Source organism: Eptatretus burgeri, chromosome 15, assembly GCF_056783735.1.
Source record: "Eptatretus burgeri isolate ZD-2024b chromosome 15, Ebu_testis_v1, whole genome shotgun sequence".
Lineage (NCBI taxonomy): Eukaryota > Metazoa > Chordata > Myxini > Myxiniformes > Myxinidae > Eptatretus > Eptatretus burgeri.
The window spans coordinates 47,413,300-47,429,629 of NC_140975.1; the positions used below are offsets into that span (position 1 = coordinate 47,413,300).

Consider the following 16,330-nt stretch of genomic DNA (forward strand, 5'->3'; position numbering starts at 1 on the left):
CGGGACGAGTCTGTAAAAAGGGGAGGGGGTAGTGTTGTGGTTACCAAATTCGCAAACCACCATTCAGGTCCCTTAGGTGAGATATCTCCGTAAGTATATGTGTAGTTAGGCCCAAACCCGTTGTCTAGTGGGAATACATGTCATTTATGCATGCTGCGACTCTTCAGGATAGCCGTTTTTCTTTTACTATCTTTATTTTGGACCAACCGCCATTGTTACCACCACCAACCACAACATCAACCACCCACCGTGGCGCCGCTTCACGTCACACCTCGCAACCGTCGCATCGCCACCGTTCTTGCGCCGCTTGTGGGTACCGGTGTTGGACTCGTGCAGGGCGCGCGCCGAACAGCGTGTACAAAACCACGGATTTTCCACTTCAAAAATGGATCAAAAACGACACACGCCCACTTTTGTTCCGTCCAATCGGTGAGCGAGGGGCGATTTGGCCCCGCCTCGAGGGCGTTGGAGGGCGATCGCTATATGCAAATTTATGGATCAAAAAGCATTCACGCCCACTTTTTCTCGGGCCAATGGGGAGCAAGGTGAAAGGTCGAAGGCAGGGGGTCAAAGATGAGAGAGCGAAGCCACGGGGCTTATATAAGCGACCGCGTTCGTCAAGTCAAGTTAAGACTTCGCAGTCGGTGGAGTTGGGAAGAAGAAGCAAGAAGGAGTTGGTCGTCGTCGTGTGCGTTGGAGTCGGAGCGAAGGGGACGGAGCTGTGGAGAGGCGGCGAGGGCAGACGAGGGGGTGCTCGCGTCGTGCCGGGAGCTGCACACCAGGGAGGCCGACGGCGCGACCTGGTCGAGGTGGAGACGCTCGTCACGGGACTCGAGGCAGAGTAGAAATCCTCTATACCCCGAGCATCAGCAACCCCCTCCTGTTTCCCCCCGCGCTGAGATAGTGCGACCAAGGGGGCCCCTTTCCCACCCCCTACCAGACACTGCTCGCGAGGCCCGCGGAGTTGAGGCACCATCGCCGCTCCGCGTCTCATCACCAGACGGGTAGGCCCGACCCGGTCTCGGCCTCAGGCCCGCCTCATCCTTGAGGGTTCTCTTTTCTTTTGTTTTGGGAATGTGTGTTGTCGGCGCCGTCTGTGAAGTAAAATTGTATAAGTGTTGCCGTGTGCTCGCGTAATCGGTATTAGATCTGCATTGTCGCATTTGCTTTTTGTCTTTTCCTTCTATATGCTTTTGGTGGAATTGCATTGTGTTTCTTTTCTTTTCTATGTGCTTTTGGTGGAATTGAATATGTGTGCTTTCCGTTCATCGCGAATAAATGTGCTTTGTGTTGAACTGTTTCCCGCTTCGCTTCGTCATTTCTTTCATTGAATCCTCATCTTGCTTCACGTAAAGGGTTGGTAGTGGGCTGAATACGCCCGATAATTAATCGAACCGTCGAGGCCGACGATAACACCGCTCGGTTATCCCGATAGTACGGAACGGGTCGCTTAAGTGGCCCGTGTCCGAAGTCGACCTGCGGCGAGGTGCGATCGCCCGGTCTACCCTCCGTGTGGGTACTTAGGTAGGTCGAATTTGGCGAGCAACCCTATCCCACGCGGGGGCTGATTGGCTCGATCGCGGTGAGACCGAAAGGTCCACCCGTGACTGGTTCCCGGCGTTAGTCCGAGAGGGTCACGACTGGATTGTCCGTCCGGTGGGCGACGTGCCGCGATTCGAGTTACGTGGCCGTCCGCACGCCGGCGGGCGCGAATCCGTAACAATATATATATATATATATATATATATATATATATATATATATATATATATATATATATATATATATATATATATATATATATATATATATATATATATATATATATATATATACACACACACACGTATGATGGTATGATAACGTGGTATGATAACGTGACAAAAAGTGAGAATTGGAACCTTGTGCTCCGTGTTACTACAATTGATTTATCTCCTGGTTTTCGTGCAATATTATCTTTCAAGAAAGCCAAAACACCACAAGATGAAGCTATGTGAACAACGTGTTTCTCAATTCATAACTTTATTTTTTTTAAATTATCAATAAATTTTTTCCTCCTGTACAGACATTACTGAATCAATATGTTTGGAAGAACCCAAACAAGTCTTATTCAAAACGTTTTCAGTACCTCTCAATTCAATTTGGCAGATACTTCATTTGATTCATCACAAAATTTTTGCTCAATTCGGAAATGTCAGAGATTCAGCAATAAGGTAATATTTAATATCTCTGTTGGTCTCAAGTGAAAACAGTATGGGCAAAATAGAGAGCAGAAAGCTATAGAATGCAATTACGTTGCAAAACTTTATGCCAATCCTTAAGAGATAGATGATGTTTAATGAAAAGTGGGAAGTAAATAAGAGGGAAGAGCAACTGTGGTTTAAACAAGAGATTAAAAAATTGGGAGATTATTCACCATCCAACTATGCTTTCACAATCACGTGATTGTTGTGAACGAATTACAGGCGAGTATGGAAAAATTCCAATTCACCCACGCAAACGTATCTATGGAGACGTGAGTAAGGTCATTCGCTTGCTCTGATGACACAAAGCTTTCGAGTTCCAAAACATTTACACCTCATGACCTGGAAGGGTATTCCTACATACTCTTTTTGAGGAAAACTCTTTTAGTGTCTCAAATGGGCAATGTACAAAAATGTCATCTTAAACAAATTTTGTATCTTACAATAAGGTTTACATGTACCATTATTATATCACGAATTGTAGTTTCAGGGTACGAAAGCAAGACCTGATAAGATTATTTTTTTAGTGGAGGCATGGCTGTAGAAAAATCTGATGAATGATGACAGACTATGTTCTTCAATACCAGACCGTGCCTACAAATGCAAACGTTTCCAAACTTGTCAGGCATGTCCAGTGGCACGTGTGAACCATAATGTCACCGATGAGCAGCCGATACTCCTCTGAAACTGCACCTCCACAATTCTCCCTTTTCTAACAATTAATAGCTTATGCTTCTATTACCCAAGCACAAAGGGAGGGTAAGAACCGGTAATTGTTTCTTCCCAATTGGTTAAAGGAGATTTTGGGTGGTGCTGCCTTTTCATGGACAGCATTTTAAAAGGGCATCAAGTCAAATCAGGTTGATTATTCCATCCATTAGTATCACAAATGAGCCATGCAGCTGAGGTTTACCAACAAGTCAATGTGGCAAAGTGATCAAGGCCTAAGTCAAAGAAACAAAAAAAAAATTCAATTTTAGGCCCATTTCAGTCAAATACTGTACTAGAACAGCACTCGGTGGAGCGCAAACCTCCACCAGGCTGAACAGTTTACATTTTGTTTCCCACTGATAGGCCTGATCTGGATCCGGACATGAACCAAAATCTAATCAGCTTGTTCTTGTCACCTAACCAACTCATCCACAAGTTTCATCCAAATCCGTCCACAACCTTTTTGAGATATCGTGCTTTACAGTATATCGTTTTTGGCCCTATCTCTCAATGGTGAAGAATCACTTAGGGAATTAAAAAAACAACTCTCGTATCCGGATCCGAATTCAGATCTTCACCAAAATGGAATCATTTATTCCTTGTCACACTCCAACCTGTCCACCAAGTTTCATCCGAATCCGTCCACAACTTTTTTAGATATCGTGCTCTCTATTTTTTTGAGATCGTGCTCTATATAATAATCCGTCCACAACTTTTTGAGATATCTTGCTCACAGACAAACAGCCAATCAAGGGTGAAAACATAACCTCCGTCCATATTCGGTGGCGGAGGTAATGATACCAAAAAATGATGTACAGTACACTGTTTCCTTCAATTTTTTGTCCTAAAGTTCACTCAATTGATCACCCTTCATTAGAAAGCTATATTGCATAATTCATTCTAACTTGAGAATTATTTTCCTTGTAAAAAGTACGAGTGTGACAAAAATGATTGTGATTAGCTCAGAACAAAAAGGCAGCAGCAACATTCAAAGCATTAAACAAGATCAAAGTTCAAATGATGTCCATACCGTAGATCCATGATCCATTGCTGCGACGGAAGCTCCACTGAGCTTCCAGGTTGTTTCCTTGCTCCACATTGACCCAAAAATGCAGGTGTTGCCCGAGACGGCCACTGGCCGGGCACTCAAGCTGTGCATGAACTCCAGGAACCAAGAATATTGTCACATTTGCTCTTCTTTTAACCCTCTCAGTACCGGCAGCTATCTGTAGCGTGACAGTGTATCTGCCAGGAAGACCATATTTATGATGGGCCCACTGCTCCCTCACCAGAGGAGAACCATCTCCGAAATCCCATTCATAAAGATGGACAATATGACTCCAGGGGAGCGCTGTGATTGTTACCACCTCATGAATGCTGAAAGGTCGTAGACCTTTTAAAGTCATCTCCAGGCGTACAGGGAAAATATTACCACAGTGTTGGTCAGACCACAGAAGGTCACAAGTAGGTTTACAAGAAAGTTCTGAGACATTAGCTGGACCTATTAGTTGCTTATTGTAGCAACGACAATGCCGAGAGACATCTAATGAGTAGAATCTTCGACCTTTGCTATAGCAGATGGCATTGCAGCTTCTCTGGCTGTAAACCCCAAGTTCCTGAGCAGATGAGTGAAAAATCCAGGATTTATTGAAACTTGAGATGTTAGCACATGCCACAGTCATTGAATCTGCAGATAATATAGGGAGCGACAAAATCGAACAAATCACAATCATGATCACAAAGTATGACAGGTTAAGACTGGTGATTAAGTTGAAGAAAAAGAAACAAAACACCATGAAAAATCACAGGGGTTAAAAAAAAGATAAAATAAAACAATAGACTATATGAATGAGAACAAAAATTGAATTAAAGGAATATCCTGGAATCTAAGAAATTTAAAGCATATATGGAAACATTGTTGGAATCTCCCATAATGAGGCCGAAGCACAAGGCCTGTTTCTCTCGCGTAACAGAAAAGGTTGGTGACCTCCCTGAAAAGCAACTGTTACAAGACTCTAAGACTCTCCTCCGGTCTTGCTCTCTCTGCTTTCTCAGTCCTCCGACTCCCCCCCAACCCCCCAGAAACTCCAGGATGCAAGAATTTGTCCAGTAACCCCCTCTGTGTTAAAAGCCCCAAATTACAGGCTCACTGCACTCCTCAACTCTTTTGTCACATTTATGAACCACATTCCTGAGGCTGTTCAATCCCATTCTTCCCTCCTGGGCTTCAAGATAGCTGTTCACCGCCATCTCAGATCACCCCCCCCCACCCCATCCAAAACCATGATCTTTTCTAACCCTATTAACCCTCCCCAAACCCACCCCTTTCCAAGTTTCCAGTTTTTCCTTCCTAGAAGTTTGTGGCTATATGATCACTGATGTGTTGAAAAATAAGAAGAAAGTTATATCCGTTTCATTTGCGTCTCAGCAAAGTGTATAAAACAACAGAGGTCAATGAAAAAAGTACACTTGGTTTCTATGAAGTGCAAGTACTGATACAGTAATGACAAGGGAACTTACCGCAAGGCATGCCTGTAAATGTCACATTCATCAGAGACGAATTCAGGTGGCTGATGGGAAATGCGCATGTGGTATCTGCCTTGTTGACCAAATTGATTGTAGGGTTCAAATGTAGCCATACCAGGTCACAATCACATGACAGAAGGTTTCCACTGAGATGGCTTATTGGTGAGAGAATGCAAATTCAATTAAATAGTATCTCATCCAATTAAACAAACAACTTACGAAACGGAGGATAACTTTTGGTCAAAGATAATGTGACAAAAAAATGCACATCAAGAGCAACTTGCTTGATCAAATTTACATTCATACTCTATCAATAATTGCTCAATTCATTATCAATATCATCACACAACCAACAAGAAAAAGAGCAATCAGAGATTGCAGATTTTCGCCAGGACTTCTTTTGAGTGGTGTATTTTTTTTTATAGGTTTTTGGGTAAATCCAACCATGGCTGCCAAACCATGTGAACTATGATATCATATGTGAACCTTTTGTTCCTCATGGACAGGCAGTCATACCTGTAAAGTTTCGCCTCGATCTGTTCAGCCACTTCAGAGAAGATTTTGAAGGATTTTTTTTTTAAAACAATATGGCTGCCAAATCACGTGACCGATGTAGTCATGAAAAAAAAATTTTCTGTGGATAATTTTATTTTATTTTATTTTCACTGTTTAATGTGATATTTTTTCTCATTTATTTATTTGAGTTATACCATTTGTCCCTTTCTCACCAGCCTCACAGCGAATTCGCCCCTCAAGCCAGGCGATCAAAGAGCATGCCTGATGACGCCATGCAAGGAATGGTTTTGAACCAGATTTTGTGGGTATAAAAGGCAGTTTCGAGCCAGGAACCTCTCGAGTGAGGTCCATCCATCCATCGAGACCATACTCTGTGCAGCGTGTTGGTGCTGCCTAAGCAGTCTCCTGGGATATTGGGCGTAATCCTTGATGGGTCACCACTCTGACGCAGGATATCAGCAAGCTGGTACTAATTTTGCTGACCTCGGAAGAATGACAGGCAGTGAACCCCACCTGAAACCCACGCTTCTTCCTGATCACAATCATTTTTGGAACTCATGCCGTTGTTTTAATGCGCTTCCTGCCCTGGTTTCTTTTACATATTTTATTAAACCTTATTTTTTTATTGAGAATTAACGTTTCCCGAGCCACCATTTGGTGCATTCCAGTTTAAATTAAAACCTTCACATATAGGCTATTTTGCAGAATATTAACTTCGGCATCACCAGGAAGTTAGGAAGTAGAGTACAGGAGTGTGAAAAAACAAATGAAAAGAAAGTTGGAAGGAGATTGGAATAATGGAAGGAACATTCCATATGGAAGAAATGGGAAGGGTGGGGGGTGTAAATTCCACTTCATTTGCACAGGAAATTAATTAATGCCAATAAGTAGCATTTTACATCCACTTCGTCATAAAATGTAGAGTAAGTATTATTTGTAAAAAATGTCGATTGTTTACGATTTATGCAATTAATTCAAGTGTACCGACTTACATGAATATGGGATGATGAAAGAATGAAAAGGTTTCATTCTCTAAAGTCAGTAGCAGATTTCCTGTAAGGTCCCTGCAATGAAGCAAACACATCAAACAAAACTTCGATGTTGGAACAAGAATAAAAGCCAAATGAACACAGAGGTTTCATTTTGTTTTTAACTTGAGCTATCTCCTGTGAATGTGAACTCTCATCCAAAAGGATTTAGTAGCGATGCAAAAGACAACTGCGATATCTTGAAATTGCAAAACTATGGATTACTTTGGGTTATACTGACATGGCAGATGAGAAGAGGATAAAGTGGTAGATAGAAAGATGCAAAGAAGCGTATTCTGTCACGTTTATGGCCCCACAGCTCAACTACTTTTTAACCACAGTTGGGTGTGGAGTTGTGACCGCCAAATCAGTAGCTTCGCGGATAGCCAAATTACAGAGCATTCCGAGCGGAACGATACTCCTCATTCATGGGCTGGATGCGGTCTGACACTGCGTCGGTTATCTTCAATGTTAAACAAGTTTTAGCCCTCCAGAGATTATCAATACTCCAAAGGGCTTTACCTGGGTGTGGAAAGAGGCACAATGAGGTGGACACATGCTCTTAAGAAATAGGAAAGGTTTACGAAAGAGGAAAAGTTGAGGGATTAAGAGACAAGGCGACAAATACAGATCCCAGCCTCAGTGGTGTATTGTTTAGAGAATTTGCTCTGAGTCTGAGAGGTCAGTGGTTTGAACCTCCGCCGCAGTCATACCAAAGATGTTAAAGATGGTATGTGTTAAAGATGCTTCCTTGCTTGATGCTAAGCATTTAAAAAAGGATAAGAGTACGGAAAAACAAGCATAGGTTGGTAATAATATCATAGGATTTGATGGGCCTTTGGTCCATGGCCCCAACGGGGTCAAAGTTCCTTCGAAGGGAACATCTTATTACATTACAAGCCGGGGTGGCCAGCATTGTCAGGCAACACCGGGTCCCTCATCCCGCCCCTTCCCCTCCCTCCTCGCATCCCTTCTCCTCTCTCATTCAACCCTACCCAACCTTGCCCTGCGACCCCTGATTAGTGGAGGATGGCTTTGGGGCTTCCCACTCTCTGGTGACGTGTACAGTGCAAAAATGCAAGTTATCTCCATAGCTGACTTGTAATACACTCTGCCATCACCACCAGGTGGTGCTACATGATACACATTTCCATGGAGAATTTTTGCCGACCTTCCCTCCCGTGACGACAGATTAAAACAAGGAGCCGATGTTCACCGCGATGTCGAACTTAGTCCATGTGTCAATTTTGGTCGCAATTGGCCCAGCAGTTTTGGCATCATTGGTGTTACACACACACACACATACACACACACACACACACACACACACACACACACACACACACACACACACACACACACACACACTTATCTATTAAATTATTCTACACACACGCAGACCGTGCTAAACCTTATATTTCTTTCTACCATCCCTCGCTTCATCAAGGTAACATAAAAATGTGCAAAGGAGTGTCTACTTACAGCTCTCGTAAAGAAGTCGAGTTTGTGAACACCTTCTTTTCGATGGTGGAGATGTGATTATAAGACACGTTTCTCATTGAAATGAAAGAAAATGATAAAGAAAAAGATAAAGGTTAATACCAGACATATACACAAACAAGTTTATAATCATATGTTTATTACCAAAGGTGACATGAAACAAAGTTTTGGGACACAACTTTGGGCCACTTGATATGTGACCAAACACTTGATTCACATGAACAACAATACACATGAACCACAACAGGAGACAATCATTACTTTCATTTGTAGTTTATCCATAAAAATACATCTGCACATGTAATATTATTTTTAAATATCATTTATGATTGTAATATGATTGGATGATCTTCCAGGATGCTCTACCGCAGCAGCAGATATCTGATCAAACTGAAAGGGGTCTGACATGTAATTATCTTTCGATAGAAGACATGCAAGGAACTGTGGATCAAGAGGTCTCATTTTGCGAAACATATAATCCCGGAGGCAAAATTCATAACACCTCGGAAGTCATCTGTTGTCCTCCCAAAAGATTGTCAACAGAACAACAGAACAGTTGTCCCCCCCCCCAACAGATAAGCAACTGACACAGGCATATCAGACACATCCTCCAGCCAAAGTGGTTTTCCTCAAATTGCAAAGCAACCATTGAATGCAAGACAAGTATGTATTACATTTTTTTTTTTTTTTTAGCTACCATTAGGGCAGAGAATAACACTTTTGAGCAATTCCAAAAAACCTAATCTTGAGGCCTCAAAAAAAATGCTGAATCACTAATTTTTAAACTCATTAACCTAGGAATATAAATGTTTTCATTATCAATAAATCGAATACGACATTGTGAGACAATTGTCCAACCGAATGCAAGAATATTTCCTCATTGTCATATATCACACCAAAGAGAACCAATCAAATTCATTCGGGGAATTGAAAAGTAATCTTTAAAGTAGACTGCAGTCAGTCTGAGTCATCCGAGATGAGGGAAGTCATCAAAGTAATCTATCTGTCTATCTATCTATCTCTCTCTCTCTCTCTCATCCTTGGAAGAAGCTGCCTCACCACCCCAAATGTTGCTTCACCTTCTTATGCACGGAGGTTAGCATACCTCTCTCAACATTGTGAGAGAAGATGAATTGCCATTTACAAAATTACTTTGTGTATTTATTTTTTGCTAATGGTGAGGCTTGAAATAATTTGACATCGAGACGTGTGAAATCAAACAGCTAAGATTACATCAGCAAAATAGAAGTCAATCACATCAGGAGATACTTACAACACTGTTAGTGCTGGCAATCCAGAAAAATCGTTATCAACAAGAATTGTCAGAAGATTAAATGAGAGATCCCTGAAAAACAAAACAATTCCACCATTAGTCAAATACACATTAAATCCATTAATAGTGTGCTCAGTGCAGAGGGATTCTAGGGCTGGCAGGATGGCTTTGATGTATGCATATTCACCTCTGAGCTGTTGAGCCTGGGTTCGAATCTCGACCGAGCTGTACACTGTCATCCTGGTGTTTCGCATGCATAACGAGGCATCAATGTGTGTGCTGTCCATCGGAAGCATGTTAAGCCAGAGGACCACTCTGCGTATGCCTGTCATTGGGATTTTAAGATCCAAAATCCCATTGTGTCCTTTGTGATGAGTAGGTGAGTTATCATCGACACCCTGAACAAATTGTAAATTCCTGCTACCTTTAACTGAACATCACACCTGGCGAGCCAGTTAGAGAAAGAATCCCAAGAAGGGGGGAATAATTGAGGCCATTAAAGGAAGTAGTTCATAGTAAACTGTCGAGGGATTCCAGCTCAATCCATACTACAGTATATCACGTCCATTTATTGACTTGAGGTGGCATCAACAACTCAGCATATGGCAACAACTTTTGCTGAACTATTTTACAAACTATGAGAACAATTGCCTGGGAATATATGCTGCATTGTCAAGTGCTGACATTAACACTAGACCTGTCTAGTGCAACACTGACATGTAGCATTGCATGGAGTAACTTTTCTTTCAGAGGTTTGTTAAGATGGCTGTCCAGATTGCAGTATGGATATAAAAGATATGGCTATTGTTTGTGTTTCGATGCTCTGTGGTATTTTCTGCATCGAAAGTGTAAACTACAGGAATACAAATGTCAATTGTTCAATTAATAGCTTCAATTCAATCTCACACACTCACTGTCTCGCCCCGAAACCCTCATATCTAATTTCTTAACAATCCTCTTGAAGAAGTTCAATCACTCAAATTTTTGGTTCTCACTATTAGCCATGATCTTCCTTGGTCAAACTACACTTCCAAGTTGGCCTGCAAAGCCAGTCGTCGACTGGGCATCCTCCATGATGCTAAGTACTTCCTTGGCTCACTTGCACTCTTGTCCACCTACGAGGCCTTCATCCACCACTTGATGGAGTACTGCTCTACACTTTGAGCTGTCTCCCCTGCCTCACAACTTGCTCAGCTTGATGCCGTGGAAACCAAGGCCTTTAAGATTAGTGGAATCTCCCACGATGAAGGTGTCTATGGACATATCACTTTCTCATCACAGACAGGTCGGTGATCTCTCTGACTTCTTCTGCTTCCTATCTAGTCTTGCACACTCTGCTCTTTCCATGTTTTGTTCCCCCCTTCCTCCCCAGGTTTCACTCCCCAAGGTTTCTGCACACAAAGTCTGCCAACAACCCCATTCTGGTGAAACTCCCAAAATGCAGAATCACTGCTCACCTCCACTCATTCTTTTCTAGTCTCTCCAGCCTGCAGAATCAACTTCCACATTCTCTTCAATCTCATTCTTTCCTCCAGGTTTTCAAGACAGCTGTCCACCACCATTTCAGATCATCCCCCATCCAAAACCATGATCTTTTCTATCCCCATGAACTCTCTCCAAAGCCCACCTCCTTCCAACTTTCCTGATTTTCTGTCCTGAAAGTTTGCTTCTGTATCCATCTTGTTCACGCCTGCATCCTCCCCTCGAACTCACATCCCTTATCTTCAAAGTCTCACTCGATTTTGTCCCTCAACCCTGCAGTTGTGCATTTTCCCCCTCCCTCTCTCCTCTTCGTTTTGTTCCGTTGACGATGGAGAAAATCTTTTCTCGCATCTCTTCAGAGATCAAAAGGAAGACCGTCACAATAGTATAGTCTGAACCCAAGGTCTTATGTTAGTTGGGAAGGGGAAGAGGTGGGGAGAGGAGAAGGGTATAATTTTATCTTCGGTAAAGTTAAGAGATAACACAAGCCAAATCAATAGAATCCTGGCATCTCCTGTTTGCTTTCACACAGGAAATGTTTTGTCCTGACAAACATCAGAAATGGCACTCAAACGTACAGCAGCAGTTTTTGGATTGTGTATTTTCTGTACTTTTGACACACATCTCTTGGCTAATGTTACAATCCTGGATGGGTCGTCACTCCGATACAGGATATATGGCCGAGGGAGCAGGAATTCTGGATTTGGCCATGGCACTGGTATTGGCAATCGCTCTCTCCTCTTCGCAATCGACACCGTGGGATCTTCAAGATCCACTAGCTAATGTTGGCAGATGGGTCGCCGAGTTTGACGTCCATCGGAGGGACAGCGAACGTAGTGATGCATCCCCTTGCATGCGAAGCAGAATGACAGTTGATGGCTGAGTCGAGATTTGAACCCAGGCTAGAGTGAACATTCCTCGAGTCTAGAATATCCTGCCAGCACATACAGTGAAACAGCATGGAATCAATCTGATAATCAAATAAATGTGATTATAAAAGTTTAGCAAACAATAAACAACTTTTTATGGATACTATTCAATACAAACGTTTTAAACCTTTTTCACAGCTAAAGAGGCAAAAATGCAAATCTTTTCTATGCTCACCTCAAATGACAAGGTTCACTAACTGCATTTTGGGGGAGCTGAAACCACTACTAATTACACTATATATACTTAAGGAAACGTGACACTTTAGCTTAGGCCGCTCATCACTCATGAAGCAACATGAGGTAGCTGTGGTGGGTGAAAAATAAAATCAGGAAGTGTGTTATGCAAGGAAATACAGACACAACAGACCATTGAGCCCATCATTCCTGTGCTATGTCCAAACCCCATTAATTAATCGTATCAACTTTCTAACATCCTTTCTGAACTAATCCCCTTAATGGCCTTCACTTAATCCAACTTAACACTGATAATCACCAGGCAGAGAAGTGAGACAGGGTATCGCCACACAATAGAATATACTCTGTTCGATGGAGCCACAAATTCAAACGAGATTAACCTGACGATTAACCTAACGAGATTAAGTGACATAATGGTTAGAGCATTCACTCCTAAGCCCACCACACACTCGCCGATGAGACGCAACTAGACCTTCGGCGACGGATCTTGTACAATCTCGTTTGGGCGTAGACTGCCACACACTACATGACGGTCGATGACACTTTTGTCGAAATTCAAAATTGTCCCTCCTCGACGGCCATCCCTCCATCACCAAACATGTAATATTCGTATTAAGTGATGATGCATGCTCTGTTATTGTATGTCGATGCTTGTTTAAACTCGAAGACCAAAAACTGGCCACATAGAACACTTTAATTACCTCGGCAGTGTTTAAGCTAAGGATCGCTGGTACACAGGCAGACTCCATCACTTGGTAGTTGGTACTCTTGCTCTGCTGAGAACTAGTAAGTGATGTCACTTCTCCCAAGCTCTGTGGCTGTTTGTTTGGTCAAGTCCGAGGAAGAGGCTTCGGGGTGCAATCAAGACCATCAACACAGGAATGCTGAACTGAACTTGGAAGGAGATAGAGTATCGCTCAGATGTGTCATGTGTGACAAGGGGTGCCCACATACCAATGATGAGAAATGATGATCTTGAAAAATTTTGACAATAAAACTTTGAGAAATGTTTTCACATGCAGCAAATTGCATCATTGAATCCCATTTGTTTTTTTATTTATTTATTAAGCTTTATTTGGGATGGTAATTTATGGACAATATATATATATATATATATATATATATATATATATATATATATATATATATATAGTGTCCCAAAAGTCACCTATGGATTTAGAAATTAAATTACATTTCTGTTTTTTAATAATTTGTTTTTCTTTTCTTTTCAGAAAGAACATGGACCAAAGAGCATGGACACCAAATAATTTCGTGAAATTCAGAAATTTCTTGGCCATCAAGTTCTCCTGATTTAACGCCTCCCGATTATTTTCTTTGGGGTTACCTAAAGGAGCGTGTATACATCAATAAACCCCATACAATTCAGCAGCTCAAGGACAACATCAGTGCAGAAATTTGAGGGCTGCAGCAAGGAGTTATTTTCCGCTGTTATGGAAAATGCTGTCGAAAGAGCCCGTCTCTGCGAAGCCGAAAATGGAGGACATCTAAGCTGCATCATTTTTCACAAATAAAGCAAATTTATCTCCATTTTGTAAATTTTCTTTTGGTATAAAAATAATCATAAATTATTAAAAAATAGAAAGTTATTTAATTTCTAAATCCCTCGGTGACCTTTGGGACACCCTGTATATACAGTATATACATATGTGTGTATATATATATATATATATATATATATATATATATATATTTATATATATCTATATATATATATATATATATATATATATATATATATATATATATATATATATATAAAAATGTGCCCTGTGTATTCATTTCTCTCTCACGCAGATAGTGACCTCATGTTTACATAAGTGATGTCGTGTTCGTCACTGAAAAGGAGCACACACAACATTAGTCTTAGCACCATTCGACATTTTGTTTTCACTCAGGAAATAAAAGGTGAGTTTATGCTATTTAAAACTTTTACTCCACGCATCTGAATTTGGGTTGATTGCATGAACATTCTGGCTGTTTTCACGCTCAAGGTGAGACGTTAGTAATTATTATTTGAAAAAAAAGTATTTGCGAGTGAGTAATTTTTCTCAGTCATTTGAAATTCCGTTGTCACTTTGATGAAGGGGTGGAGAAGGGGGGGGTGGTGCTCTTTGCCCCATCATTTTTGACAGGACATACAATATATAGACCCATCTTTCAGAAGATATTTCAAAATGGTTGTCCCATCTGCTAGCATTCATTGGCAAAAGGTAAAAATCGCACTGATGCTTTCGAAGAGCAAGTCATTGTATGCCGGCACCCAGCAAATTATCATGTCAGGAATCAAACCCAGATTCGATAGATCAAAGAGTTTGCTACCTTTGAACTATCCTCTCTGACCTTTCCCTTGTCTGCTCACAAAATGAGTTGGCCAATCCTCAATTTGACCAATCCAACCAAATCCACTGTCTGTTGCAGTGGGTGCTGCATCGTGCAGCATACCATACTTCAGAGGAATGCAAAGCTGATTTTCATCGTGGACATTAAATATCCCATAATATGTTTGCCGAAAGGGTTATTATGCACCAGTACTGTGGCTGAAGCTCATGTATGAGGTTGACTAACTGGACCATGGTAGGTATAGATGATGAAAGCCTCATCTTTTCCTGCCATGGTGCCTCCGCTTGTGTGAACAAATGGTAAACAGAAAAATCTAATCAGATGTGTACCAATCACGTTGGTTCAGAAAGGAAATCAAGAACAGTTAAATCTGCTCGGAAAGTTTTGAAGCTCCACTCTTCCTACTCACAATTGAGAAGTTTGTACTGGGAGAAGGGCTGGGCCAGGAACCCGATGAAATGCAGCTCGAGCACACATCGCCTGCTTCCGAGCATCATGGCACCTGCAGCCCACAGGGCAGCGCTCCTCCAGATCAGTCGGTGTCCCTCCAGGCAGCAGCCATAGCAACAGCAAAAGCATGGGAAGTGAGAGGGCACCAGGCATTAACCCCCTTGGATGCAGCGATCTCAGACGTACTGCCCCAGGGCTTCCAGGCATGGCCAGTTCAGTGCATCTTAGGCCGCAAAAACGTCCAGCAACATGTTCTCATAACTAGCTTTCTGCACTTCTGACCCTCTGTGCCAGGCAATACGCTGGAATGCAGGGGGGTTCCCTCACTGGGCAGTGTGCCGTCACCGCCTTGGCTTTATCCCACATTTTAGTCTCACAGGCAAGATATGTCAGCTTCTCTGCATCTTGCTTATTTGTTTTGCGATTTATGGAAACATGTACATCAGTTTAACTGAAAACTTCTACAAAGTTTACCAGCTGCAGACCTGTGTGTGGTTTATAATTGCTGTTTGAAGGTTAACCATTCTCCATAGTGCAGCGATGATCATAATATTAATTTTATTGATGAATAATTATCAATGATAATAGTAAACTTTTGTAAAACGAACAAAAAAAAAATGCGGCAATCAGACATCAAAGCAAAAAGCCTGTTATGTCCCACGTTTCACATAATCTGATTACCCGAGATAGACATTTCATGATAAACAAGCCATCATGATGGCGTGTTCACTTTTATCAGAGAGAGAGAGAGAGACACAGAGACTGGCTGACTGTTTTAAATTAAATATATATATATATATATATATATATATATATATATATATATATATATATATATATATATATATATATATATATATATGGCAATGCCCCTGGGCTCTTCTGGTACAACCGGAGAACCACTAGTAAGCATGGATGACCCACGAAATATGTAAATTAACTGATGGTTTCAAACAAATTTGTGAAAGTGCCATGCTGTGATGGTTCCTACCAAGTTCCATCTAAATCGGGTGAATAATTTTTGAGAAGTCAAAAGTAGCGTAATGTCCCAGAATCGTAATGACCTTTGACTTTTAAATTGACCTAATTAATATTCAGTTTTTTTGATGAGATTTG

General features: G+C 41.5%; 1 protein-coding gene across 5 annotated transcripts in view; it reads right to left on the reverse strand.

Annotated features, from left to right (window-relative positions):
* PKD1 (polycystin 1, transient receptor potential channel interacting) overlaps positions 1–15,727 on the reverse strand; it is a 173,349-nt gene extending 157,622 nt beyond the window's left edge. For 2 of the 5 annotated variants that reach the window (XM_085858407.1, XM_085858408.1), the window contains exons 1-5: positions 9,798–13,464; positions 8,507–8,578; positions 6,989–7,060; positions 5,475–5,635; positions 3,985–4,641 (exon numbers count right to left, since the gene is read on the reverse strand). In XM_085858407.1, the coding sequence (XP_085714533.1) occupies positions 3,985–4,641; positions 5,475–5,635; positions 6,989–7,060; positions 8,507–8,578; positions 9,798–10,129 (1,294 nt within the window). In that variant the 5' untranslated portion in view covers positions 10,130–13,464. Of the gene's footprint in view, positions 1–3,984; positions 4,642–5,474; positions 5,636–6,988; positions 7,061–8,506; positions 8,579–9,797; positions 13,473–15,173 lie in introns of those variants that run through there. The other 3 variants (XM_085858409.1, XM_085858410.1, XM_085858411.1) reach the window with 3 other exon arrangements.
* Between the last annotated feature and the right edge of the window lie 603 nt (positions 15,728–16,330).